Source organism: Rhinoderma darwinii, chromosome 9, assembly GCF_050947455.1.
Source record: "Rhinoderma darwinii isolate aRhiDar2 chromosome 9, aRhiDar2.hap1, whole genome shotgun sequence".
Classification (NCBI taxonomy): Eukaryota; Metazoa; Chordata; class Amphibia; order Anura; family Rhinodermatidae; genus Rhinoderma; species Rhinoderma darwinii.
Window position 1 is genome coordinate 61332299 of NC_134695.1, and position 27487 is coordinate 61359785.

Consider the following 27487-nt stretch of genomic DNA (forward strand, 5'->3'; position numbering starts at 1 on the left):
GGGATTCCGCTCCAGGAGGAGACCCTCATGTCACTGTCCATATATGGACATGAACATCAGGGGCTCCCTCTAGGAGTGGAATACCTGGCCAGAGCCTCGGTAATGCTCTGGCCGGGGATTCCGCTCCAGGAGGAGTGAATGGCAGAGCAGGGAGCGGATAGTTTCCTGCTCTGTCATAATATTCAATTATAATCGGTGTCCTGAGGACGCAGATACAATTGAATATGGCAGTTGACGGGACACGTCCGGGACAGTAATTTGCTGGGATGGTCTCTGTAAATTCAGGACCATCCTGGCAAATTCGGGACTGTTGGCAACTATGCCCGTGCCGCCCGGCCCAGCAACCCCCTTTCCTTCCTTCTTGCCGCGCCTGGTGCCCGGCCCTACGCCCCCACTAGCAATGCCCCTAAGACCATCCCCCTATTCAGACCAGATTTCCTGTGACAGATTTTAAATTCCACCATATATTATGCATATGGTCCATCCTCAGACGATCCCCCTATCTCGAAGACCAATTTTCAATGCAACTTTGAGTAGTCATGTCAAAGAGGTTTTACTGTACACAGGCGATAGTTATACCTCGCCTTTCCTTCACCCAAAGGGAAGTTTCTGCTCCCTGCCTTAGCCCTTTTTTTCTATTGCCATTTCTACTTTCAGATATGGATCCAGAAGGGTCTGAACCGTTAGGCAATTGTAAATTATAATAAAGTATTGGACGAATTAAAAATCAAGATCAACAAAAGGAATTTAGCCCTATATGAATTCTGGGACATTGCAATCTATTGAAGTAGTGACTCCACTGTGCTGTATACTCTTCAAATTTCCAATGTTGAGGCTTTAAATACTGCATTTTACTGGTAGAAAAATAACCAAGAAACACCTGGATTCCGAAGAGGAAGTACTGCCGAAGCAGCTATAATATACTATGGGATGTACCATGAGTGGTTCTGCCACCCCTCAAATATCTGTATAATGCATGCATGTGTGTGAATCCATGGGTGCCATAGAGGCCGGCCATGTGGCTACTATGGCGCCCTTGGAAACTGGGGGCCCAGCCCTGGTTGGTCCCATCCCCTTTGCTACTTGGTGGGCAGAACCTGTGTGGGACTCCCCTCTCCAAACAAAGGGGTGGGGAACTGGCCCAATGGTCATAGAAAGGTTGTGCAGGGGGAAATAAACATTACGCCCTTCTGTCCAGGGAGGTAATTCCTAGCAAAAGAATAGGGAGCCCATTTTGATATTTGCTATGGGGCCCTCCTCTCTTCTATATAGGCCCCTGTGTATTATCTATGTCAGTATATATGTACGTAAGTTGGTATCTATATTTGTATGCGCCCAGGTGTACATTGATGTATGTCTAGATATCAATTCTGTCTATGCATCCTCATCCAAAAGGTTTGCTATAGGGCTTTTTATACTTAGTATTTTTTTTGTATATATTTTTATTTTGAAGTTTTATACCACTGACTAGATTGTTCAGTGAAGATCTTTGAGCAACAAGGAGTGGACAGTAGAGCATATATATATATATATATATATATATATATATATATATATATATATATATATATATATATACACACACACACACACACACACATACATACACACACACACACACACACACACACGGATATAATAAACTAGCAAGGCAATAATGACCCAATAACATCTCCCTCACTGACATTATTCATGTTCCCCTACACCATGGATGTCTCATTGCTCCTCTACCTTATTATCAACCCATCATCCTATTCTTACCGTTCATCCCAAATACCAACGTTCCCCTGAGCTCAACCAGACCTGGCATTTCCACCCACACAGTGAATGCTGGACCGTGTGATAACAGACTGGAAGAGACAGACATAACTGACTGCATCAGATTGTTAACGAGAGACAATAATCCGCTTATTAAATTACCGCCTGTGCTCCTGCCGTGCTAATGTTATGTAATGACCAAATTAAATTCGAAGAAATGGATTTTCGTGGCTTGCGTGTATGTCTATACATCTGTTCTCCCAGTACATTGCTCTAAAGTTCGTGAGTCGGGGGAAGATCAGAGGGTCTTCAGAGGGATAGAGCTGTATTTGCAGCTTTCATGTGCTATTAGAATCCCAATGTAAGACTTGTACAAGTGGCACCGATAACATGGAAAACAAATATTGCTTTATGCTTCCAGCAATAGACAAAAAGCCAAAAGGCAGCCATTTATTTCCAGCTTACCTGCCTACATTATAAAGTAAGCGGGTATTGAAAGAAGAGACGCGGAGGCTTTGTTGTGCATTCGGGAATCCAAACACAGCTGCCGCTTGCAGCCAGCATCTCTTTTCTAAATGCATCTGTTCTTCAGGGACCCGCTCTGTTCTCATTTACAGACCTGTAATCCCCTTTATATACGTTTTTATCAGTAGCAGCCTTCGGTACTTTAAATAATTGTGGCTTAGGGGCATTCTGGCATCTTGTGTGAGGTGCGGGAGGGACCCCCGAAGATCAAGGAAGACATAAAATGCGTTTAACACTTACTTGGTCATCATGTTTGCGGGCATCAAGCATATGATTGGCTTAATCTTCCCTAATTAGGCTTTTAACGATATGCATAAAACAAGCGAGGACTTCATAGGATTTGACTGGCACAGCAATCCGGTAATAAATACCTGGGGAGATGATATAACCTGCATAGAGGGTGCTTTACCAGTGGTTCAGAAGATAGGCCTTCGATTTGCTGATGCCAATACCTAAGATGGACTTACCCGGTTCTGTATAATTATAGGTTGGCGCTTTCTAGCTCTACTATCATTGGCGATACAAGGCTAAAGACTTGAGCTTGCCTGCTTTTTTTTTTATTTCTGTGACTGGCACCAATGAATATTTGTCTTGTCGCAGACTGGTTGCATGTGCCGTTTGAGGGCTCGGTGCCCCCAACTTTTGGCAGTGGACCTGCTGTTGTGACTGGCAGTGCCAAGGCTTTCACCCAGCACTTAATGACTGGCACAGCCAGGGTACTTCTGCTCAGTGGAGCTGAAGACGTTTTGGCAGAAGCAGTCCATTTACTCGCAGTTTTGTATATATTAAAACAGCTGCCAGTCCAGGTGAAGCATATTGAAAGTAGGGCAAGATGCCCAGACTGCCACTTCCTGCTGGCCGTCTAATGAACCTGGGGATTGTTATCTGACCCACCTAACAGCACTCAGTAAACTTACATTTTCGCTAAGAATTGTCATGCGAACAACCCAGGCGAGCATCATTATTCAGCGGATGACCTGTAGCTCGGACATTGATGGAGCTTTTAAAATGGATCCATCACAAAGAATCAGAGAGCAACACCACATGTAAATATATAAAAAAACACGGTTTTATTTGAATTATTCCCTATACCTATACATTTGACCTGTAGTCTACATCGATGTCAGACCCTACTGCTTCCAGGGTCTATCCAGCCTTATGCGAGTATAAAAGTTTCATATGTGAAAAGCATCTACGATGGCATAAATGAACAAGAAGCACTAGAAAAAATACCGAGTAGTTACAATGAACGATCACAAATATTGGCTGCCCTTCCTTCATAGGGTTTAAATGGTCGCTAACATTTCAACAAACTTTGCCTAATCAATAGTACAAGCAAATATGAGAAACTTTCTAATATATCTTATTAGAGAAAAATGCCTTTCTCCAATTATCAGGCTTGTTTTCTCCTCCCACTCCTTAGTGTTCACTCACTCTGAATTCATTGCTAAATCCATCTCCTCAAGACGAGACAGATTACAGCTGCCCATACAAGTCTTTGGAGAGGTTAGGTGAAGGAGGGAGCAGTTTAAGAGGCAGGGAGACACACAGACGCTGCTGCAGCATCTAGTAAGTGTTAAATCTTACCACAGTGCCGGATTCCCAGCTACACTGCTCATTACTGCTATATGACATCACAAACGGGTTTCTGTGAGGTAAGCTACTGTGACATCACAAGGTTGTTTCAGGCAGGTAAGCTACTGTGACATCACTAGTCTGTTTCAATAAGATAAGCGGCTGTGACATCACAACTGTGCATCACTTTGGTAGCTTGCTGTGACATCACAAGTGGGTTTCAGTTAGAAAAGCTACCGTGACATCACAAGGAGGTTTAGGGCAGTTAATCTCCTGCAGCATCCAGGCTGTGTTTAAGTCAGAAAACCTACGGTGACATCACAAGGAGGTTTCAATAAATTTTACTGCTGTGACATCACAAGTGGAATCTGGCAGAAAAACCAACATCAGCTGCTGTGAAATCGCAATTGTGTATCACTCAAGTAGATAGCAGTGACATCACAAGGGGGTTTAAAAGTCAGATAAGCTACTGTGACATTGCAATTCGTAAGGGGCTACACTCATTCCTATCCATGTCTCATGTACCACTGGTGAGAGGTTTTCTGGGGAGCCATGAATGAGGTGGTAAATGGACAGCACCTCACGGTCATCAAACTACCAGTTGGAAATCAAGGATCCAATATACTGTTCTTGCACTGGTGTCCATAACAGTCCACTAGGAATGTTTGCATAAGATTATGTTCAACTAGATTTTTGGGGGCAATTTACTACACATAGGGCAATTCCTAGAAATCTTATCTCAGATGTGTATCTTGGAGGGGACAGCACAATAGATGGTGTTGTAAGCCTTGAATGGAAATGAACGGAGCTTACCTAGTATTCGTGAACATTTCCCTAGAGATTACATTATGAAGAGATCTGATTAACGTATATGTTACATGCGATAATAGTTGTGTACATTTCCAAGTTGTCGGTTTTCATTTTCTCTTCCCCGATGACATAATTAACAGCGTTGTTTAACACAACATTAAATTCGCCACTGTTCCTTAACCTTTTCCTTGCCATTAGAATCTGCCTATGACCTGACAACAGCTAAAGTCATGGACAGCGGTCTCTCAAGTCTCCTAATGTCACATCATAGTTTTGAAGTCTCTTGGATGTTGGGGAGAATATAAGAGCCCCGAGCATCAAGTAAAAAACTAAAAAACAAAAAAAACAGACAAGAATATTTACACGGTGATGCTTTTCTGAGCCCCCTACTGCTCATCCTTGTGTTAAATGCTAATCTGTCTGCTATCAGGGAAGAATTGTAAAGGAGGGGAGAGTGGCGTGCGATGGAAAGAACAGTGTTTTGCGGAGTAGACGAAGACAGATGAAGGGAGCGCATTTTATGATCGGTAGATGAGAAAACAGATAAAGAAGAGAGGCCTGTATGATGATTAATGAACACATAAAGGGCTGAATTATAGCACAGTATCAGCTTAGGAAAGGGAAGTCTACATGTAAAGGAATGTAAGAACTGTATGTAGATTGTCATGGTGGGAAATCCATAGACTAAAAAAGGTAGCCATACACCTTAAAGCCCTCAATTATCGGGCAAATAAGCGTTCATATGAAGGCTCGTTCCCGGTTATTGCCCTGTGTGAATCCGCCCTTGAATGAGCAAACGCTAGTTCATCGGCTGATCGTGTCATTTATGCAGCAATAAAGATCATCGTTGTCGGCAGCACATCTCTCTGTATAAACAGGGAGATATGCCGCCAACATGATGGAAGTGTATGGGTACGAACGATTCTAGTAACGATCGCTCGTCCCAATACATTACCAATCATTGCTCCTTGTGAAAGGAACAAACGAGTGCCGATTAACTAGCTGTCTCTTTGATCGGGCCGTGTAATTGGACCCTTAGATAGCCGTCGTTCAACCAACAGCTATTCCTTTCGATCCCTGTAGACATGCATGCTCAGCTGGGGAGAGTCATATCTGGCGGAGGCTTATCTCCTGCGAGAACAAAGGATCGGGCACGGTGAACTCCAACACGCCCGATTCTTCTTTCACCTTCCCTTTGGGGAAGATCCGCAACACCCCAATACGATATCAATAAGGTCTAATAGGTTATTTAGGAATCAGCCTATAATAAATAGACCCTAGTGATAAGTGATTGATTCCAAAGTCAGCTACAGCAGGGGTCATCTTCTACTGCACCTTGGTGCCCTGTTTTATTAGGGTCCTATTGTTGTGTCAAAGCCTAGGCCCACTGGAGGAGGATCCTCTGGTCCTCGGATGTGCCAGTCCAAACCGGTCTAGTGGGCCAAAAGTTGGACAATGACTTAGGGCGGACTACGACCAGTGATATATCTGCTGAGCAAAGATATAGAACTATGGTTTCTTACAGGGTGTTGGATGTCTGACTTACATTAAGGATAGCCTAGTGCCAAGATGAGCTACGATTAGTGAAAAATCACAGTGTTAACGATTGTTTTCCTTGAACAAAGCATTGAAGGGCACACATTAAAATCAGCGTACATCCAGTAAAAATAATAGATGTCCATTCCAAGTCTATGGACATGGCTCTCGTCTTTGGTTAATAAATTGCGAAGTCGAAATTACATGCCCTGGTATATTCAAAAATAGCATAGCAAGGTAGGTATCTCCTTCAACATCCATGTTCTCTTGACATCAGTGGTGTACTCCATTGATAAGAGGTTTACTGTGGGTAAAGGCAGTGGTTGCTGATAAGAAGTAAGGCTCGAAGTTAAGCCCACATGGTTGTATGGAAATGAGCTAGGACTAGATTCCAATGGGTTGCCATGGGAAGTAGTTTTCATAAATAAACCCATTGTAACAAGGAGAGAAGATTGATGTACAGTAACACATGCTCCTCTTGTTCTTATACTACAGGTGGGTATTTGGTAAATTGCCACTTTGTTATAGCTTGAACATCATTTTCTGAGACACTAAATCATAAGTGACAACCAATATGGCTACACTTCCGGTTGTCATTTTTGCAAAATGGCCGTCACAACAAAACCGATAAATGCGAATATCTCTGTAAGTCAATTAAAGTTCAATGCCAAACTTTGGCGGCTGCTGCTGTAACTTCTGATTTAAAAATCACACGTCAACTAAAATAGTAAAATGAATAATACAATTCATCTTCCTATGTAAATAAATCATGATTAGTATCCGAAAACTATGCTGTATTTGTGCTTAAAGGGGATGTCTGGTTTTAAAAACCCACTTTGAAATACCCAATTGGAAAAATTCTGGCTTAGAGGAATCTCAGCCATAAGCCAGAGTGGAACGCGGCTACAAAGAGCGTCTCTCAGGCGGGAAAACCCGGCATATTAATGGATTACACGGAAAGCCCATTGCATTCAATAGTAACTGTCTGTGCAATGCTTCTTTTCCCCTGTGGTGGCGCCGCAGGGGAATTAGACGCTTGCATCATGGTGCCCTCATAGAGAACAGCTGATCGCTTGGGGTCCCAGCAGCAGGATACCTTGTGCTCAGCTTATTGTTCAGGGACTATTTTAACAAAATGGGATTGTCCAAAATGGACAACCCCTTTAACCTATGGGGCATCTAGGAAGTCTCGAGTTCGGAAGGACAAATCCAAAGAAGTAAATACTGCATAGTACTGCAATAACAGCTAGTTTTTACAAGCATGATCTAACAGGAAGGAACCTAGAGATGACGATACACCGCGACCTTTGTCTTTTTTGCACATGTCAAGTCTTTGATAACTTCTTGGAACAAATTAAACTGATAAAAAGCACAGAAGAAGTCGGCAACAGTCAAAAGTATAAAAAAAATGCCCCAATGCCTAAATTATCAAATTTCCTCTATTCTTTAATTAAAACATCAACAAAGTCTAAATACAGTAGGGAATATGTTCTGTAAAACGCCAATCATCCGTAATTAAAGTGAGAAAAATGATGCTGAATTAGTGAAATTCCCAAATATTTCATAAAAAAAGGAAGAAACCAGTTATTTTTCCGAGTAAAGATCTTTCAGGAAAATTTGTAGCCCTAAGATTAACGTACGGCTAAGGCTTGATTCACACCTGCGTCGGGCCATTCTAATATCCTGTGTCAGAGGAGCAGAACAAGGGAATAACGGAACCAATGGTTCCATTGCACAACGGACCCCGCCGATTGCCAACAGAACCCATTGACTTTAATAGGTTCCATTGGCTTTCCGTCGGGGTGTCCATGATTTTACCGTACACAATAGCGTAGGATGCTGCGCTATTGTCTCCGATAATCCCTGCCGGATCTGCGACGGAGGTCCCAAATGGAGCCTCCAACGGAGATGTGAATGAAGCCTTAGAACACTTTATTTTGAAAAAAAATATGGTACAGTATAATATACGGTATACTGCACTCGACTGCATGCTTTTACTCTAGGGAAATGTAATATTTATATAATTAGTGTGACAGAAAATATAATTATTGCTTGTGCCAGTGCAGACAATGACAGTAACTTGCCAAATACTTTATAATTAGAAAGCCAGTAAATTAAATTAATTCCACAAATGCAATAAATTATAGTAAAAAAAAATTAATATCAAATAATTTGCTGGTTTGTTTTTGTTTTTTAAATATAGGATTTTATAGCGCTGGCAGCCGTTTTGCAAAAGGAAACCACGGAGACGAGCAGGACGCTACATCTCTAACTGCAGAGTTATGAGCAGCCGGCAGCACAGACTATAGACAGTCCGCGCTGTTGCTAGAAGCTATATCGCTAATGCAAGTGATTTAGAAAAACTATTATAGTGCACACTCTTTTAGTGGAAATTCGCTTTAAAAAGCGTTATCTGGGATGTAAAAAATTTAAAGTAAGGGCTGGAAATTAAATAAACCAAAAAAGCACTATCCTTGCCCCCGGCGATCCAGCGCCGATGCTCCGGCGGCTCTCCCGACGTTGTTTATATGCATGTAGCCGCTGTAGCCAACAGATCGCTCAGCGACATGTGTTGTATTTCTGGCGTTATGCCACAAATATGATTCGTCACCACTGAGCTCTCTGATAGGCTGCAGTGGTCACATGCATGTAAATAACCACCGAGAGTGCCGCAAGAGCTTCCGCGCTGGATCACCGGGGGCAAGGATAGGCAAGTACTGCTTTTTTCATTTAGCCCCTACTAAAAATTGTTCACATCCCGGATAACCCCTTTAATATTACCTAGTTACATACCCCCTCCAAACATTTAAATCCAGAGTCACAGGACATTTTAAGCTCTACTCCCATGCCCCACAAGAACAATCCCAAAAAGGACATAGATACGCTCATTAAATCTCATGACAAGACATTTAAGACCAACCCCTTCCACATAGGAATTCCCCCAAAACGACAAACTCCTCTTTGGTAAATTTTAAAAACACCCTGTCCCTTTTGTTTCCTAGTTCATGTGAAAGTCCCATGAAAGATGGGACTATTTGGAGAAATGGCTCGTTACCTTTAAAGTGTATCGGTCACCAATTTTTGGGGTGTAATCAATATTAGTTTATGATATATTCCCTTCTGGACATTCAGTTACATGATTTTTTACTTGAATATCTGTTTTTGTTATCTTTAAATAACTTTCACATCGAAGCAAACGAGTCTAAAGGGTCGGCCTCTGTCTGAATGAGTCTAAAGTCTAGAGCTAAAATAAGGTGTCTGACCAATCAGATTCAGCAGAGAATGTCAGGTGACATGATTAACCAATCAGCTGCTAAACATGGACAAGCCCCTAATGAATATTCAGCAGCCATATAGATAACATTCAGGACGGCTGCAGTATAAGTTGCTGAAAGAATACCACAGTCACACACATATATATATATATATATACACACACATACATACACATATACATATTTACACACACACTTTTTTTTCTACCCCTTCAATGTTACTTTCTATATTTTCACCCACTGGTGTTTATTAAAAGATTGACGTGTGTTTTAAAGATTCGCTATAATCTTCATATTTGTCTCATGAAATCCACTTGGCTCCCCCTAGTTCTCCACCGGTCCCATGCCCCTGGAGGCGTTTTATCGCTCCACCGGTTTATTTTGCCCGGATTTATAAGCACAATATTAAACACACGGCGCTTTTAACGAAACTAAGAGATAAGACCAGTGATTTGATGCGCAGTCGGCATGAGATGCTTGCAGATTCCAGGATTTACAAGCTCCTGGGAGACTATCAGATACAAGACAAAAGTAGTAAAGGGGATTTATTCAATTGACCTCCCTCGTCTGGGGATCGGGGAGAAGTTGTATTTAGTAACGGATTGAAAAGGTTTGATTATCCCAACATGAACCGGTCTCAAACACAGAAAAAATTGACAGGGTTTATATCGGCCTGTATGAGTTGGACAAAATACGAGAGATAGGCTATATTTTCAGTTGTCTAGATTGATACTGTGCTGAAAAATCCACTGTCCACATTACACCTAGAAATGGTTAATTAAAGGGGTTTGTTCTGTGTTAGAAAAACATGGCTGCTTTTTTTTTTTAAAACAAAACAAAAACCGTGCCACACCTGCCCACAGGTTGTGTGTGGTATTGCAGCCATTTACTGCGATAAAGCAGAACTGCAATACCAGACATAACCCATGGACAGGTGTGGCACTCTTTCTGCAAGAAAACAGCCATGTTTTCCTAATCCTGGACGGCCCCTTAAATTTCTTCATTCAAAACCCGATAATGACGAACAATTCACTTTGCATCCTGTCGATTACCAAGTCTAAGTGTCGAGATTACATGCCCACTGCCATTGGGAAATGCGGTTTTAGAAGCAGACGTGTCTTTATAGATGGTGCTTAGTATGCATTACAATCTGGGCCCTGGTGTCTGAGGGGGCCCATCGGTTACCGATCACATCTAAGTTCGTAACTTAGATGTGATCGATTATAGGTGGATCCTGCGTGTCAGACACACAGGACCCGATGTCACTGAACCCGTCAGTCCCGTTGACCTGACGGATACAGGTTTCAGCACTAGATACAGCTGCTCTGTATACAGGATACAATGCATACATTGATAGAAAAATCCCAAATCTTGACAATAATGGCAAAAAGTAGCATCAACTTGTTAAAACAGGTCTTTCTATTAAGCCATCTTGCCATTGTTTTAGGAGGGTGGCACTGACAGGCATCATTGCTCTGAGTGCACATGGGTGAAGGTCTGGTCTGTCCTATAGGTTTATTGTTAAAGCTGTCGTGGGCTGTCAACTTCCTAAAATAAATGAAGGTAAATGACCTTACCCAGCTGTCACTGAACACAATATTTACATTACCGACGAAAACTGGTGCCTGGTACTGGGTGCACATTTTAAAGGATCGTTCTACTGTGTTAGGCCGAATTCAGACAACCGTAGTATACTGTGATTGAAAATGAGGAAAATTGGACCAACGGCGCTGCTTGGGTAGAGGTATTTAGACGACCATCTCAGTGGGTAAGAGTAGATAAAAGGACTTTATTGTCAATAGGGCTACGCGTTTCGACACCGAACCGGCGTCTTCCTCAGGCCAACCGTAGTATACGTCCGTGGGACAGCCGTTAAAACAACGGCCGTCACACGGACACATGTATTTCAATGGGGCCACTCACACGGCCGTTGTTTCAATAGACCGTGTGAAGGGACTGTTGAACAAAGAAAACGTCCTATTTCCTTATGTTTTCACGGATCCCTTGATAGACTCAAGTATATGGGGATCCGGGAAAACGGAACCCACACGGGGGCAACTCGGACGCGAAAAACTGCCGTTTTTCACGTCAGAGCTTCCCCATGTTGGTCTGAATTCGGCTTTTAGGAGAAGCTAAAGCTACAGAAAAAATGTACTAATTATCTCACACTGATCCGGAGTTACAACCTATTTTATAGTCCCTAGCTTCATTCACAGTTCTGCAGGCTTCAGGAGATGAAATCTCCCAGCATTCCTTGCTGGCTTAATGTCTACATATAAACTTGCTTTATTGACTTACATTCTGAGAAGCGCAATCTTTACACCAAGCAATGTGTAGTAATCCGATGTTGGAAAAACTGTCCCACTGCATTATAGCAGCCCAGCTAAGGTGTTAGGGGTGTGTCTGTCAACAAGCTTGTCAACGGTTTCCAATGACAACCTGAAGAATTGTAAATGCAGCTCTGGGCTGTAAAGGGCCTATTAGATAAGACAAGAAATTGTAACGATCGAACGATTAGCGTTATTTAATTGCATCTATTATCGTTGAAATAGTCGTTATTGCGATCGGTGTATAGGTCGCTTGTCTGGCATCTAACCAATTACTGCATTTGGTGGGATGTACAACAGTTATGGGACACTCCTCTCTGAAAAATCAAACGCCTACTGCTTTGTCGTTGACAGACGAATTATACCGGTTTAAACGTGCACATTTAGGGTATGTGCACACACACTAATTACGTCCGTAATTGACGGACGTATTTTAACCGCAAGTACCGGACCGAACACAGTGCAGGGAGCCGGGCTCCTAGCATCATAGTTATGTACGATGCTAGGAGTCCCTGCCTCGCTGCAGGACAACTGTCCCGTACTGTAATCATGTTTTCAGTACGGGACAGTTGTCCTGCAGCGAGGCAGCGACTCCTAGCATCGTACATAAGTATGATGCTAGGAGCCCGGCTCCCTGCACTGTGTTCGGTCCGGTACTTGCGGCCGAAATACGTCTGTCAATTACGGACGTAATTAGTGTGTGTGCACATACCCTTAAAGGTGTTTCTCTAATATTTTCCACCTAACTTCAAGTGTGCTAGACCATAGTCACACAGTGCCGTTTTTAAAGCCACAACCAGGAGTAAATCTTAAAAGGCAGGGGAAAGTTTCTACTACAATTAATTTTTTTAATGCACTCCTGGTTGTGGCTTCAAAAACTGCACCAAAACGGCACTGTGTAAATAAGGTCTTAGACAACTCTGGGGAACATGGACCAAAAAAAATCCACCCACGTGCATGTAGCCCTATTCACAGTAGTTAATGCTAAACGTAAGACCTTCCATATGGATGTAATCCCAAGTAGCTGTCCAACATGTACACGATTTAACCCCCCTTTTCTGTATACCTCAGTGATTGAATTTCGGCAGCATATGTGAGAGGAATCTAGAGGACTGCATGTTTTTGTAGATTTCTCAAAAGGTCCATAGGTTCAACTATTTCCCCATGCTTGACCCCCCCCCCCTTCATATATTCAGCTTCTTCCTCTTTGATTCTTATGGAGTATAATGGATCTTGCTCGCAAACACCGTACTCCTACATCACGCCGGTTCAGATGTGGGCGGTCATGTGGTCACATCCTCCAGCCATCATTGAGCTTTTCTTACCCTTATTTCAATATTATTTTCTATGCTTCTCTGATTTTCGGGTTAGTGAAGGAAAGTGGTCGGGTTTGGGAGCAAGCAACCAAAGCGGAGGGTGATCTTAAACTAAGACATATTAGCATTACTCCCATTGTATATATAAAAAGTCAAAGTTTGTATTGTGAACTTATTTATTTTGCCAAACCGAGCTGTAGACTCGAGGAAAGTAGCAGATCTGTCAGTCAACTCGCTGCTTGCTGAAAATCGCTCATGTAGGGAATAAGTGATTATCATATAACAGGATTTATATTTCCGGCACCCTCTGGAAATACGTTAACCCCATTTCTACATTGCATTATTGATATGCAAAAAAGTTTGCAGGTTTTTTTCCTTTTTCTCGCCATATCCCTTGGCAAGGAAAGCAAAACATAGATAATTGACTTTTCTAGCATAGAGAATTAAAAAGAACCAGGTGGCCAAGGTAAAGGGAGGGGGGTCTTTTGTACACAGGAGCCTCAACATCTTCACATACCACCCAATGCGTCCTATGTAGACCCCCGCGGTGCGAAGATTAAAAGGGATCCTGCACATCCCTCTGCCGAGAGCTTTACTGCTGCAGGGATGAGAAATAGGGCGCTGACGTCCATCATTAGAGGAATGGGAAGTCAGCAAATTTAAAAAAAATTAAAAAGAAGGCAGGATTTGGGAAATATTGAAATCCCATAGCACATTGCACTGACCTCATTAGTCCAAAAAAAAAAAAACAAGATTCTTTAACTTAAGATCAGTTTCCCTGGAGAAGGGATGTGATACACATACAGTAGATAACCCCCCCCCCCCCACACCTTTGACTTGGAATGTGGAATTAGACAAGAGAAGACCAGTTCTCTCCCAAAATACAGGCTAAGCTGTTTGCCTGCACAGCAACGGCTCAGGAGACTCCACACAGGAGCTGAGCGATCACAGGGGCTGGACAATATAGTCTAACAAACTCCATATAGAGAACACTTTGCATGCAAGTCATTGACCTGAATACCCTGCAAGACGTCTTCTGCTGCACTGATTTTACTCTCGGTCCTGGGTGGGAAATCTGCTGTATAAAAAAAAAATCAACATTCATCCCAGAAATGTAATGAGATCGGTTATTCTGACCCACTTCGGGAAGGTTTTCCTAGGAGGCTGACGCTATTTTGATACACGATAATAACAATAAGGGCAAGTCGAACAGCATTACATGTTATTGTCCTACTTACACCGTGAACAATGAGAATAATTACACACAATGCTCATTGTAAATCCGGGGGAAGATGTGATGAATAATGGAAGAGGAGGAGAGATCCGCACTTTTTTGGATTCTTTTTTTAATCCTTTGCTTGATGTACAGGAGATTACTATAGGGGTACAGAGGTTGCCGTCACACGTGGACCCTGGAGTCTGAGCGGGCCCAAAAGGTCCCTCAGCCTCAGGTCCATATAGGGAGACCATTGATAGATTTTATATATATATATCTTGTGCTATAGTTGCCCTGCTACGGATTTGGCTTTGGGGTCCCGAAGTTAGGCTTTGTTGATGTAGGGTTGTTAGGGGAGAGGATTCAGCCCATAGAGTTTTTCCGGAACATTGATGGCTTAGGGCCTCCGGGACCCCCACTGATCAGAACAAAGGGGCTACATTACCTTTGTTTACACAGGAACATTGACTCGTCCGTATGGTTGACTGTGCTTGGTAGTCCCATTCAAGCTGATGGGACGAGCTGCAGTACCAGGTACGGCCACCTGTACTTACGGACGAGTCGCTGTGCTGGTGTAGATAATGAAGGGGACTTGCCACCCGTGGGAGCAAATGTAGCCCCTTAATTGTAGCCCAAGGCTATTAATCCAAGACAATTTGATAAGAAATAGCCTTTGAATTCTTTTTAAAAGCGATAATACTGTGTTATTATAATTATTTGACTTGATAATGTAATTATTATTTCATAAAGTAACTTCTCTCAATACATAATTATATTGCTTCAGTTTGTTCGGTTGTTCTACATTTGCAGTCATTTAAAATATTGATCAAGTTATAATAATGAGATCAACCATGCTTACACAGAAACGTCAGATGTAGCAGAGACACAGTTGCCACATGTAGCAAGGCTGAGTTTGTCAATGGGCGAAATTAATTTGGATATTTTGGGTATTAGTTATGCTTTTACATAAGACTTAAAGGCTATGTACACCTATATATAAAATTATTTTTTATTATTTTTTAAATAAATGTGTATCAGTGTCTTTGGTGCAACTTTCTAATTACTTTTTATTAAAAATTATTTTTACTTTTTGAGATACAGCTGCTTTGTATCCTGTATACAGGAGCAGCTGTATCGCGCGCGGAGACCTGAATCCGTCAGGTCAGCGGCACTGACAGGTTCCGTGACAGCAGGTCCAGCATGTCTGACACACAGGATCCACCTGTAATCTATCACAGCTAAGTTACGGACTAAGGCTTCGTTCACATCTGCGCTAGGGTTCCGATCTGACATTCCGTCTGAGGGTTCCGTCAAAATAGAGCCCTGACTGACACAAACTCAAACCATAGGTTTCCGTTTCCATCACCATTGATTTCAATGGTGAGGGATCCCAGCCCAATGGTTTCCATTTGTCTCCGTTGTGCAAGGGTTCCGTAGTTTTGACGGAATCAATAGCGCAGTCGACTGGGATGTCCAGAGCAATCAGGTCCTTGTAATTATTTTTAGCAAAGAGATTGTTGCATGCGCATGTCTAGTGCATGACTTCCATGGCACATGGTAAGACATGAGCAGGTGTGTATCTGATAAGCACGGAGAGCTACTTGTTCAGGTGCGTACCTGGGACATTGACAAGTCTGATTTAAATGTCAGAAGACGCTATCATGGGAACCCTTTAAGTAAACGTTGCATTGCAATGCATCTAAAAAAATCTAATTTGCTTGTCTACAATACCGAAATCCTGTAACATTTGAGAAACATATTATAATACTCTCCAGGAGGTCGGTAAATGTCACAGAGAACATTTGGCCTGAAACAATACTCCAAGGGAGGCAGAATGAAGTAATGCGGATACATCGTGATCCCTGCTAAAAATGGAATGCAAACCAGACCCCCCGTCCTTCTTCAGAGACACCCGACAATTATTGCCCTGTCTGAAAGTGAATTTGATGGGAAGAGGGAGCGGTTAATACATATGGCATGTAAGTGGTGTGTACAGGAAAGAGGACGCCTCATAGCAAAGGTCAAACTGGACCCCCATTATACTGCCAGGTTTTGAGCACCAGGATAGAAGGGCGTAGTGCTTATTTAACCCCTCTATTCCCTGACCCTTGGGCCAATCCCCAATTACCATTCCTCTAGAGAAGAAAGTCCTACATAAGTACAGTGGAGGGCGACACTGGCACCCATTGAAAGCAAGCTTGGCCACTGGATTTACTACTGAGGAGTTGGACACCATCCATGGTTGGATTGGTCCAATAAGATACCAAAGATAGATTATTAGATAGATTACTAAATAGCAGTGGTGCACACAGGGGGGGCTCCAGCTGCCCAAAAACCCCCCTGAGACCAAGGCCGGAAGGTCCTTACATAATATTTTCTTCAATTGTATCCGTGTCCTTAGGACACAGATACAATTGACAGCGCTGGCGATGCACTATTAGTTCCCTTCCACGCCTTTGGGTGCATTTTTTGTGATGCAGTTGGCGAGATGACGTCATCGCATCGTTCCACTGGAGCAGGCCTGGTCAGAACAGACCAAGCCTATATGCAGGAGGAGAGGACAGTGCGGGAACAGGGTAGCGGGAGCTATAGATATATACGAGATAGATAACGAAATAGATATGAGATCGATATTTACATAGTGCACACTCTAAGGGTCCTATTACCCGGCCCGACTAGGGACAGCTCGTTAATCGGCGCTCGTTTGCTCCTTTCACAAGGAGCAATGATCAGCAATGTATGGGGACGATCGCTCGTTACTCCGATCGCTCCTCCCCATACATTTCGATCATGTCGGCGGAGATCGATAATATTTTAGGCTACTTAAACAATACAATCAGCCGATGAATGAGCGTTTGCTCGTTCATCGGCCGATTATTGCCATGTTTACCAAGCAAACAAGACACAACTATCATTAATTAAATGTAGTAATTTTATGAAACAAATAATATTCTGTGATCTATTCATTATAAATTCAATATCACAATTGTTATTCCCCCCTAGATTAACGATTAGGGTCTATTACCCACAACTAAATCCCCTTAGATAAAAATCTCATTCTTTACCTAGTACATCCATGGAGGCAATTACATGTTACATCTGGGACAAAAGCGCCGCCCACCCCCTCCCTACCTGTTGTCACATTGAGGGATAGCGTCGTGTCATAATTAGACAAATTATCCAATATTAAAGTCCTACAACGTGCACCAGTCTGGCCCAGGGGACTGTACATTACAAGGTGATTAGGGCAGACAGAAACCATATTAGAACTTGAGATGCTACTTCTCCCCAGGGTGGACGAATAGAGGCAGGAAACATCTATTTGTTAAAGACTAAAATATGGTGTTAATTCATCGCAGAGCAGCGTGGAGGACGGCGCCGCCATGATGAGGACGCTGCACTTACTACCTGTGACTTGAAACAAACAAGAACGTTCCATAAATCCACATTAAAAATAAAAGTAAGAGAGAGGAACTTACAACGCTCATAAAAACATATTACTGCTGGTTGTTTATGGTCATCGTCGCTCGCTCCTGCGGTTTGGTCTCCTGTTTTTAAAATTAAAAAGTGAGTTATTATAAGAAAAGACGATAAAATGGCAGCAGTTTACTGAAATGTAAGATAAAGCAATAAGGCCCGTGAGACTGAAGTGGCCAAAGAACCCGGTGTAAGAAGTAGTTTGGTTCTTTTAGGGAGTGTTCACATCTGCGTTTAGGCCTTCATCAAAGATCCGGCCAGAAATACCTGCGCTATTGTTTCCGGTAAAATGGACACCCCGACGGAACCCATTAAAGTCAATGGGTTACATTGGCCAACAATGGCGATTCTGGTTATTCCCTTGTTCTGCTCCTCTGACTGAGGAGCAACGGAATGGTGAACGCAGGTGTGAACCGGCCCTAACCGGTTATAAATCCAGCATATTTAGAATGGTTTTGTTTTTTTTTACGTATATTGCATGTAAATAGACATTTTCTGTAAATATTATTTGGATAAAATATCACATTTGGTCTCCAGAATCTAACAATTAGAGAGATAAGCGGTGCTGCATTGGCGTTGCTCACCATTCTGCAGAAGCAGAGTGTCTTTGCAGCAAGCTCCGTCTCCTGTGCCAAAAAGTGATTGAAATTAATTGCTCGCTCTCTATTTAAGAAGAGGTTCTTCAGCAGCTACAGTGTTCAATATACAGCCAGGGCTAGTTTTATAGAAAATGAGGCACCTGGCAAAAAGAAAATTAGGAGCCCATCACTTGTTTTCTTGTAATTTCAGTCCACATAATAGCACCATACGCAGTCCACATAATAGCGCCATACGTAGTCCACGTAATAGCGCCATACGCAGTCCACATAATAGCGCCATACGCCGTCCACATAATAGCGCCATGCACAGTCCACATAATAGCGTCATGCAGTTCACATAATAGCGTTATGCACAGTCCACATAATAGTGTCATGCACAGTCCACATAATAGCGTCATGCACAGTCCACATAATAGCGGCATGCACAGTCCACATAAGCATCATACACAGTCCACATAATAGCGTCATGCACAGTCCACATAATAGCGTCATGCACAGTCCACATAATAGCGTCATGCACAGTCCACATAATAGCGCCATGCACAGTCCACATAATAGCGCCATGCACAGTCCACATAATAGCGCCATGCACAGTCCACATAATAGCGCCATGCACAGTCCACATAATAGCGTCATGCACAGTCCACATAATAGCGTCATGCACAGTCCACATAATAGCGTCATGCACAGTCCACATAATAGCGTCATGCACAGTCCACATAATAGCGTCATGCACAGTCCACATAATAGCGTCATGCACAGTCCACATAATAGCGCCATGCACAGTCCACATAATAGCGCCATGCACAGTCCACATAATAGCGCCATGCACAGTCCACATAATAGCGCCATGCACAGTCCACATAATAGCGCCATGCACAGTCCACATAATAGCGCCATGCACAGTCCACATAATAGCGCCATGCACAGTCCACATAATAGCGCCATGCACAGTCCACATAATAGCGCCCTGCACAGTCCACATAATAGCGCCCTGCACAGTCCACATAATAGCGCCATGCACAGTCCACATAATAGACCCATGCACAGTCCACATAATAGCGCCATGCACAGTCCACATAATAGCGCCATGCACAGTCCACATAATAGCGCCATGCACAGTCCACATAATAGCGCCATGCACAGTCCACATAATAGCGCCATGCACAGCCCACATAATAGCGCCATGCACCGTCCACATAATAGCGTCATACACCGTCCACACAATAGCGTCATTCACCGTCCACACAATAGCGCCATACACAGTCCACACAATAGCGCCATGCACCGTCCACACAATAGCGTCATACACCGTCAACACAATAGCGTCATTCACCGTCCACACAATAGCGCCATACACCGTCCACACAATAGCGCCATACACCTTCCACACAATAGCGCCATACACCGTCCACACAATAGCGTCATACACAGTCCACACAATAGCGTCATACACAGTCCACACAATAGCGTCATACACAGTCCACACAATAGCGTCATACACAGTCCACACAATAGCGTCATACACAGTCCACACAATAGCGTCATACACAGTCCACACAATAGCGTCATACACAGTCCACACAATAGCGTCATACACACTCCACACAATAGCGTCATACACAGTCCACATAATAGCGTCATACACAGTCCACATAATAGCGTCATACACAGTCCACATAATAGCGTCATACACTGTCCACATAAGCATCATACACAGTCCACATAATAGCGTCATACACAGTCCACATAATAGCGTCATACATAGTCCACATAATAGCGTCATACACAGTCCACATAATAGCGTCATACACAGTCCACATAATAGCGTCATACACAGTCCACATAATAGCGTCATACACAGTCCACATAAGCGTCATACACAGTCCACATAATAGCGTCATACACAGTCCACATAATAGCGTCATACACAGTCCACATAATAGCGTCATACACAGTCCACATAATAGCGTCATACACAGTCCACATAATAGCGTCATACGCAGTCCACATAATAGCGCCATACGCCGTCCACATAATAGCGCCATACGCCGTCCACATAATAGCGCCATGCACAGTACACATAATAGCGTCATGCACAGTTCACATAATAGCGTTATGCACAGTCCACATAATAGTGTCATGCACAGTCCACATAATAGCGTCATGCACAGTCCACATAATAGCGTCATGCACAGTCCACATAATAGCGCCATGCACAGTCCACATAAGCATCATACACAGTCCACATAATAGCGTCATGCACAGTCCACATAATAGCGTCATGCACAGTCCACATAATAGCGCCATGCACAGTCCACATAATAGCGCCATGCACAGTCCACATAATAGCGCCATGCACAGTCCACATAATAGCGCCATGCACAGTCCACATAATAGCGTCATGCACAGTCCACATAATAGCGTCATGCACAGTCCACATAATAGCGTCATGCACAGTCCACATAATAGCGTCATGCACAGTCCACATAATAGCGCCATGCACAGTCCACATAATAGCGCCATGCACAGTCCACATAATAGCGCCATGCACAGTCCACATAATAGCGCCATGCACAGTCCACATAATAGCGCCATGCACAGTCCACATAATAGCGCCATGCACAGTCCACATAATAGCGCCATGCACAGTCCACATAATAGCGCCATGCACAGTCCACATAATAGCGCCATGCACAGTCCACATAATAGCGCCCTGCACAGTCCACATAATAGCGCCATGCACAGTCCACATAATAGACCCATGCACAGTCCACATAATAGCGCCATGCACAGTCCACATAATAGCGCCATGCACAGTCCACATAATAGCGCCATGCACAGTCCACATAATAGCGCCATGCACAGTCCACATAATAGCGCCATGCACAGTCCACATAATAGCGCCATGCACAGTCCACATAATAGCGCCATGCACCGTCCACATAATAGCGTCATACACCGTCCACACAATAGCGCCATACACAGTCCACACAATAGCGCCATACACAGTCCACACAATAGCGCCATGCACCGTCCACATAATAGCGTCATACACCGTCCACACAATAGCGTCATTCACCGTCCACACAATAGCGCCATACACCTTCCACACAATAGCGCCATACACCTTCCACACAATAGCGCCATACACCGTCCACACAATAGCGTCATACACAGTCCACACAATAGCGTCATACACAGTCCACACAATAGCGTCATACACAGTCCACACAATAGCGTCATACATAGTCCACACAATAGCGTCATACACAGTCCACACAATAGCGTCATACACAGTCCACACAATAGCGTCATACACAGTCCACACAATAGCGTCATACACACTCCACACAATAGCGTCATACACAGTCCACATAATAGCGTCATACACAGTCCACATAATAGCGTCATACACAGTCCACATAATAGCGTCATACACAGTCCACATAATAGCGTCATACACTGTCCACATAAGCATCATACACAGTCCACATAATAGCGTCATACACAGTCCACATAATAGCGTCATATGTAGTCCACATAATAGCGTCATATGTAGTCCACATAATAGCGTCATACACAGTCCACATAATAGCGTCATATGTAGTCCACATAATAGCGTCATACACAGTCCACATAATAGCGTCATACACAGTCCACATAATAGCGTCATACACAGTCCACATAATAGCGTCATACACAGTCCACATAATAGCGTCATACACAGTCCACATAATAGCGTCATACACAGTCCACATAATAGCGTCATACATAGTCCACAGATTACCGCCATATAATGCTTGAATATTATGCAGAATCCCAATAATACTCCCTCATATTACTGCCCTCATATTACGGCCATATAGTTCCCACTTAATGCTGCAATTCAATTCCAAAATATCCAGATTATACCTATACCAGATTATACTCCGCTAAGTGGTTTTAGTTTTCTCCTGAGGTTCCTTCCCTTGCCTCTAGAAAATGGGGGCTTAATGCAATTGCCCAATTTGCCACCCCCTAAAACCATCCCTGTTTACAGCACTGGGCCCCAGCTGCTGCAGAACATAAAAACAGCTGCTGCAGAGCTTCTTTATTAGATGCATGAGGATGACTCATACCAATCAATAAATGGTGGACAGTAATCTCCTCCTTTCACAGGAATAACAGACCCCCTACTATAAATTATTAAGAATATTAGGAGTCACCTCGGAGCGCCATAACCGGTCCGGTCTAAATTGTACGCTACCTGCGGCCTCATGCTTTTATAGGGTACTCCTCAGCGACTTCTAAGGGTATGCGCACACACAAAATCAAAAACGTCTGAAAATACGGAGCCGTTTTCAAGGGAAAACAGATCCTTATTTTCAGAAGTTTTTGAAGCCACTCGCGTTTTTCGCTGCGTTTTTTACGGCCGTTTTTGGAGCTGTTTTTAATAGAGTCTATAACATACCCTTATAGTCTTAAAATTCACAGTAGGGGGGGTAATTAATAAATTAGTATTTTCTACTTCTTTCTTAAACATAGTAATTTTAGGGTACTGGAAGCCACAAAATCCATACGCTAGCTGTTTCACATAGCAACCAATCAGAATCAGTCTGTCTTTTTACTAGTGTGGGTTATAGGCGACATCGTTCGTTTTTGTCTGTATAGTTTCTATACATGTGGCCCATTATGACTTTACTGCAGATGTGGATATATATATAAAAAGAAAAAAAAAGGTGCCTTTGTGCAAGAACATTATATGGGTGCCTTGCCCTCTAAGGGTGCAGTCAAACGTGGCATATTTGCTTTATATTTCCGCAGAATAAACATACGCTGCGGAAAACACTTTACAATGTATGCCCATAGGAAGAATATTCTGCAATGCTAGAACTAGAGAAATATGTCTGAGCTGCAGAATTTTTTTCCCATAGGAATAGATTGTAACTTTCCTCGTACTTTTACGCTGCGGAAATACATGGCAACTTGACAGCCCCAGAAAGTACTTTTTATATTAAAACTTTTCTACAGTCCTAGGGAAACCAACCAAAAAAAGGCAGGTAATGAATTCCCACCCCACCATTATTATATTCTGATTCACTGGCTAACAATCTACACTGGCACCATCAAGGGGGGCTTTGTGTGGCACCATCTACAAGGGGGGCTATGTGTGGCACCATCTAGAAGGGGGGCTGTGTGTGGCACCATCTAGAAGGAGGGCTGTGTGTGGCACCATCTAGAAGGGGGGCTGTGTGTGGCACCATCTACAAGGGGGGCTGTGTGTGGCACCATCTACAAGGGAGCTGTGTGTGGCATCATCTACAAGGGGGCTGTGTGTGGCACCGTCTACAAGGGGGCTGTGTGTGGCACCATCTACAAGGGGGCTGTGTGTGGCACCATCTACAAGGGGGGGCTGTGTGGCGCTGTTTACAAGGGGGGCTTTGTGACGACTTATACAAGGGGGAGCTGTGTGCCGCTATTTTCAAGGGGGGGCATGTGGCACTAATTACAAGTGGGGGCTGTGTGGCGCTATCTAGAAGGGGGCGCTGTGTGGGGCGCTATCTACAGGGGGCATGGTTACGGAGGGTTCACTTTTATGTTGTAGAGCACTGAGGGATCATTATTACCATCTGGAACACGAGTTTGTTTGGACTGGGATGGGGTATAGGTGTGGAGGGTGCTGGAAAAGCGAGAAACCAACATGTCTGTGTGTCAAATTCTGCAGAGACGAGTCGTGGCTGGAATAAGTAGTCACAGTGGTCTTGGCCGGATGGAGAAAAAATGGGAAAGTGAACGACTCAGAAAACATCACCTAAGTTAGCGCAAGAAAGCTACAAGCGAGCAGGGCTGTGATTGGTACGTCACTCCTAGCACACTGCACAGGCAATGATTTTGTAATGTGTCTGTAAAAATGTTGGTCTATCTGTGATTTTTAGCTCAGTTCTCCAGAAAGTGGAGGTTGGCAACACTGCGGTGAACGGCTCGGCACAGATAAGCGCGATGCAGTGACGTCATCAGGCCTGTCTGCGCCGAGCTACTCCTAGCACAGAGCTGAGGAGCAGAGGGATCTCCTCCACTCATCGTGGGAACGGTGATAGGGGAGTAATTTTTTTATTTGGCACTATGGGGGCATTATACTGTATGGTGGCAGGTAAGGGGACATATAGGAGCATCAAACTGTGTGAGCTGAGCTAGGTTTGTAATTTAGAGGCGGGCTGGACAGGGAAACTCTTTTTTTTACATTGGTTGGGTCCCAGGTGCTAGAACCCCAGCAATGTGAATCATAATGTCCATGGTTGGACAATCCCTTTAAGGCCTTGTTCAGACAGTGCAGATATGCTTCAGATTATGCCTGCATTTTTTAAAGCTAAAACCACAATTGCATCCAAGAGAGCAGACCTATAAGGCTTCCCTTTATATATTTCTTCTGTTTAGGTTCCTTTCCTGGTTTTGGCTTACAAAAAACTAAAAATGCAATATCTGCATCAAATCTGCACTGCGTGAAAAGGGTCTAAAGGGGTTCTTTGGTTTTATTGAGGATTGCTTGGTTTGAACAACACATAACAGGTCCCTGGGCGATGATGGTAGTCCGCCTTAGAGTTCTTGTTTACCTTGCAGTGAAATTAAGCATTACACAGCAACCATTGAATTCAATGAGTCATCCTTGTATGCATGGGAGAATCAGTTCCGCCATAGGGAATAAAGGTCTATGCCGCGGCTCTCCACTCTGGTTAATATAGTTGGGGACTCTACTCTATGACAGCCATTTGTACTAACAGGGCATATGGAAAGGGCTTGCCCGACTTAAGCAAAGGTCGGAGAGACCCTGAGAAATCTTTGGGTCTTCCAAGGTGTGTGATTATTTACACATGCTGGAAAGACACTCGTTCAGAAATTCTTGGATTTTAGGGAAAATTTTAAACAATTGGTTAATAAAGGGGTTGTCTCAAAATTAAATGTTATCCCCTGACCACAGAATAGGTGATAACTTGCTGATCGTGGGGGTCCGACCGCTGGGACCCCCAACAATCATGAGAATGGGGTCCCTGTCCGCCGAATGAATGGAGCGGCAGGTTGTGCATGCGCACTGCCGCTCCATGGAACTTAGAGTGCAGCACTCGGCTAACTCCAGCAGTGCCATAGAGAATGAATGGAGCCGTAGGGCGCAAGCGCGACCTGCTGCTCCATTCATTCGGAGTAACGGGACCCCCGTTCTCATGATCGGTGGGGGTCCCAATGGTCGGACCCCCACCGATCAGCATGTTATCACCTATCCTGTGGTCAGGGGATAACATTTAATATTGGGACAACCCATATAATTTCTGCCAGAAGTTCTGCCATTTAATATTTGGTGCAGATCGTCTGCTTCTAGCACATAAGACTCCGATGATACATCTCATGTGATCATCGAACAGTCGTTCATCTTGTCTATTGCTGCTGAAGTATTCGCCACTTTCCTGCAGTCGTGAAGATTCTACTATTTAAAAAGGAGCCCGTCAGTGTAAATAATTGTATCTGTCGGACTTGTGAGTGATATTCATAGAAGCGCTCAGCAGAGGCATTGGTGACAGTTTTCCTGCTGAGAATGGGGGGGGGGGGGGAGCCATAGTGACGACGGTGGTCTCAGCTTCTGGGATTACATCTGTCAAAACCAAAAAATTAAGAAATATTTTTGTAATTTTATTTCATGAGAATGTTGAATTTCTCACATGCGTCTGTACTCCTTAGAGGGAAGAGCTTGCTGGAAATGTTTAACTCTTTACATAGTGTTCAATCTTAAGAGATCCCTGAAGTAGCTTAAGATAATAAATCACCAAGAGGACTACATTAATGTTCTTGCTTAAATTCCAAACTCAGCCCTGCTTCACCTGAGTAGCTCAGCTCTGCTATAAACCATGCAACTGCTATGGGACTCCGCAACACTAGTTGAGCCATCAGAAAAAGACAAACATTAGTAAATAAAGTTTAGTCACTGTATAGTGAAAAGTTCTGAAACTTTGTGCATCAATTCCTCGTTGTGTTCGAGATCCCTGACTGCTGTCAGTGAATAGAAGCATCGCTGACAAATCACGACAGATTAAACGGAAAGAAACTGTTCCATTAGGATTACCATTGATTTCAATGGTAATGCTTCTGGTTCAGTTGCTTTCCGTTAGAAACCCAGCGAACGGAGACAGTTTTTTCCCCCACAGAAATAAAAGTTGTGTGTATATATATATATAAATAAACAAATAATGTATAATATATGATCTTTTTTTATTATAACTTTTTACATTTTGCTTCTCACGTGTTATGTAAAGAGGTGCTGCAGGAGCCTCCTGCGCTTCTTGCATTCCTTCACACCATCCTCTTCCCTGGCTCTGCTCAGCCCCCTCTCCCGGGCACTCCTGCACATATATATATGTTATACCGCCTGGCACTGGCTCCTCACTACACCCCAGTGCTCGTTCTCGGAACAGTCCGGCAGTGAAAGGGTGTCACACCCCGCTGACAGATGCAGCCAGGTGGATGCTGAGCTGGGGACCGCGCTGTGATTGGTGGGCTGGCTGTGACGTCACGGATCCTTAGCCCCGGCCGGCCGGAGGTGGGGGACAGTCTGTTTGTGGTGCTCGGGGGGAGCGGGTGGGAACCTGGAGTTCCTCGAACATAATGTGGGATGTCCGGACTGAGGAAGTGTGAGTAGGGGGCTACACTGCGTTCCCACTGAGCTTAAAGGGGCACCATGAGCGCCGAAGGAGGGGCCGTCCCCTGGGAGGACACAGGTAAGTGTATCATTAGTGTTATACGTGCAGGTATAGGGGCCCCCCGGGGCCAGGGCTTAGTTCTGGGGGACCCATCAAGCTGTAAACATTTTGTGCATGTTAAATTATTCCAGTTGTAGCCCAAAAAAATATTGCGATAGTTCCATGAGATGACAGGGGAGCAGCCCATACCTGGATATTTGGGGACAAGGTGACTATGACCATTGATAGGTTAGACGTGTGAGTGTGATGTGTCCCAATTTTACCAGCTATTATATATATGCCATTGCATAGGGGGACATCTGGCTACCCTGCAAGATTCCAGGCATTAAATGGTTAATCGTACCCCC

At 43.7% G+C, this 27487-nt stretch overlaps 1 protein-coding gene and 1 long non-coding RNA gene across 2 annotated transcripts in view; one reads left to right on the forward strand and one right to left on the reverse strand.

The window, feature by feature from the left end:
• Window positions 1-26923, reverse strand: part of LOC142660887 (uncharacterized) — a 72294-nt gene extending 45371 nt beyond the window's left edge. The window contains exons 1-2 of the long non-coding RNA XR_012850579.1: window positions 26670-26923; window positions 17818-17886 (exon numbers count right to left, since the gene is read on the reverse strand). This is a non-coding gene — a long non-coding RNA (uncharacterized LOC142660887). The remainder of the gene's footprint in view (window positions 1-17817; window positions 17887-26669) is intronic.
• Window positions 26839-27487, forward strand: part of CHRM4 (cholinergic receptor muscarinic 4) — a 60221-nt gene continuing 59572 nt past the window's right edge. The window contains exon 1 of the mRNA XM_075837921.1: window positions 26839-27158. Within this exon, the coding sequence (XP_075694036.1) occupies window positions 27119-27158 (40 nt within the window). The 5' untranslated portion in view covers window positions 26839-27118. The remainder of the gene's footprint in view (window positions 27159-27487) is intronic.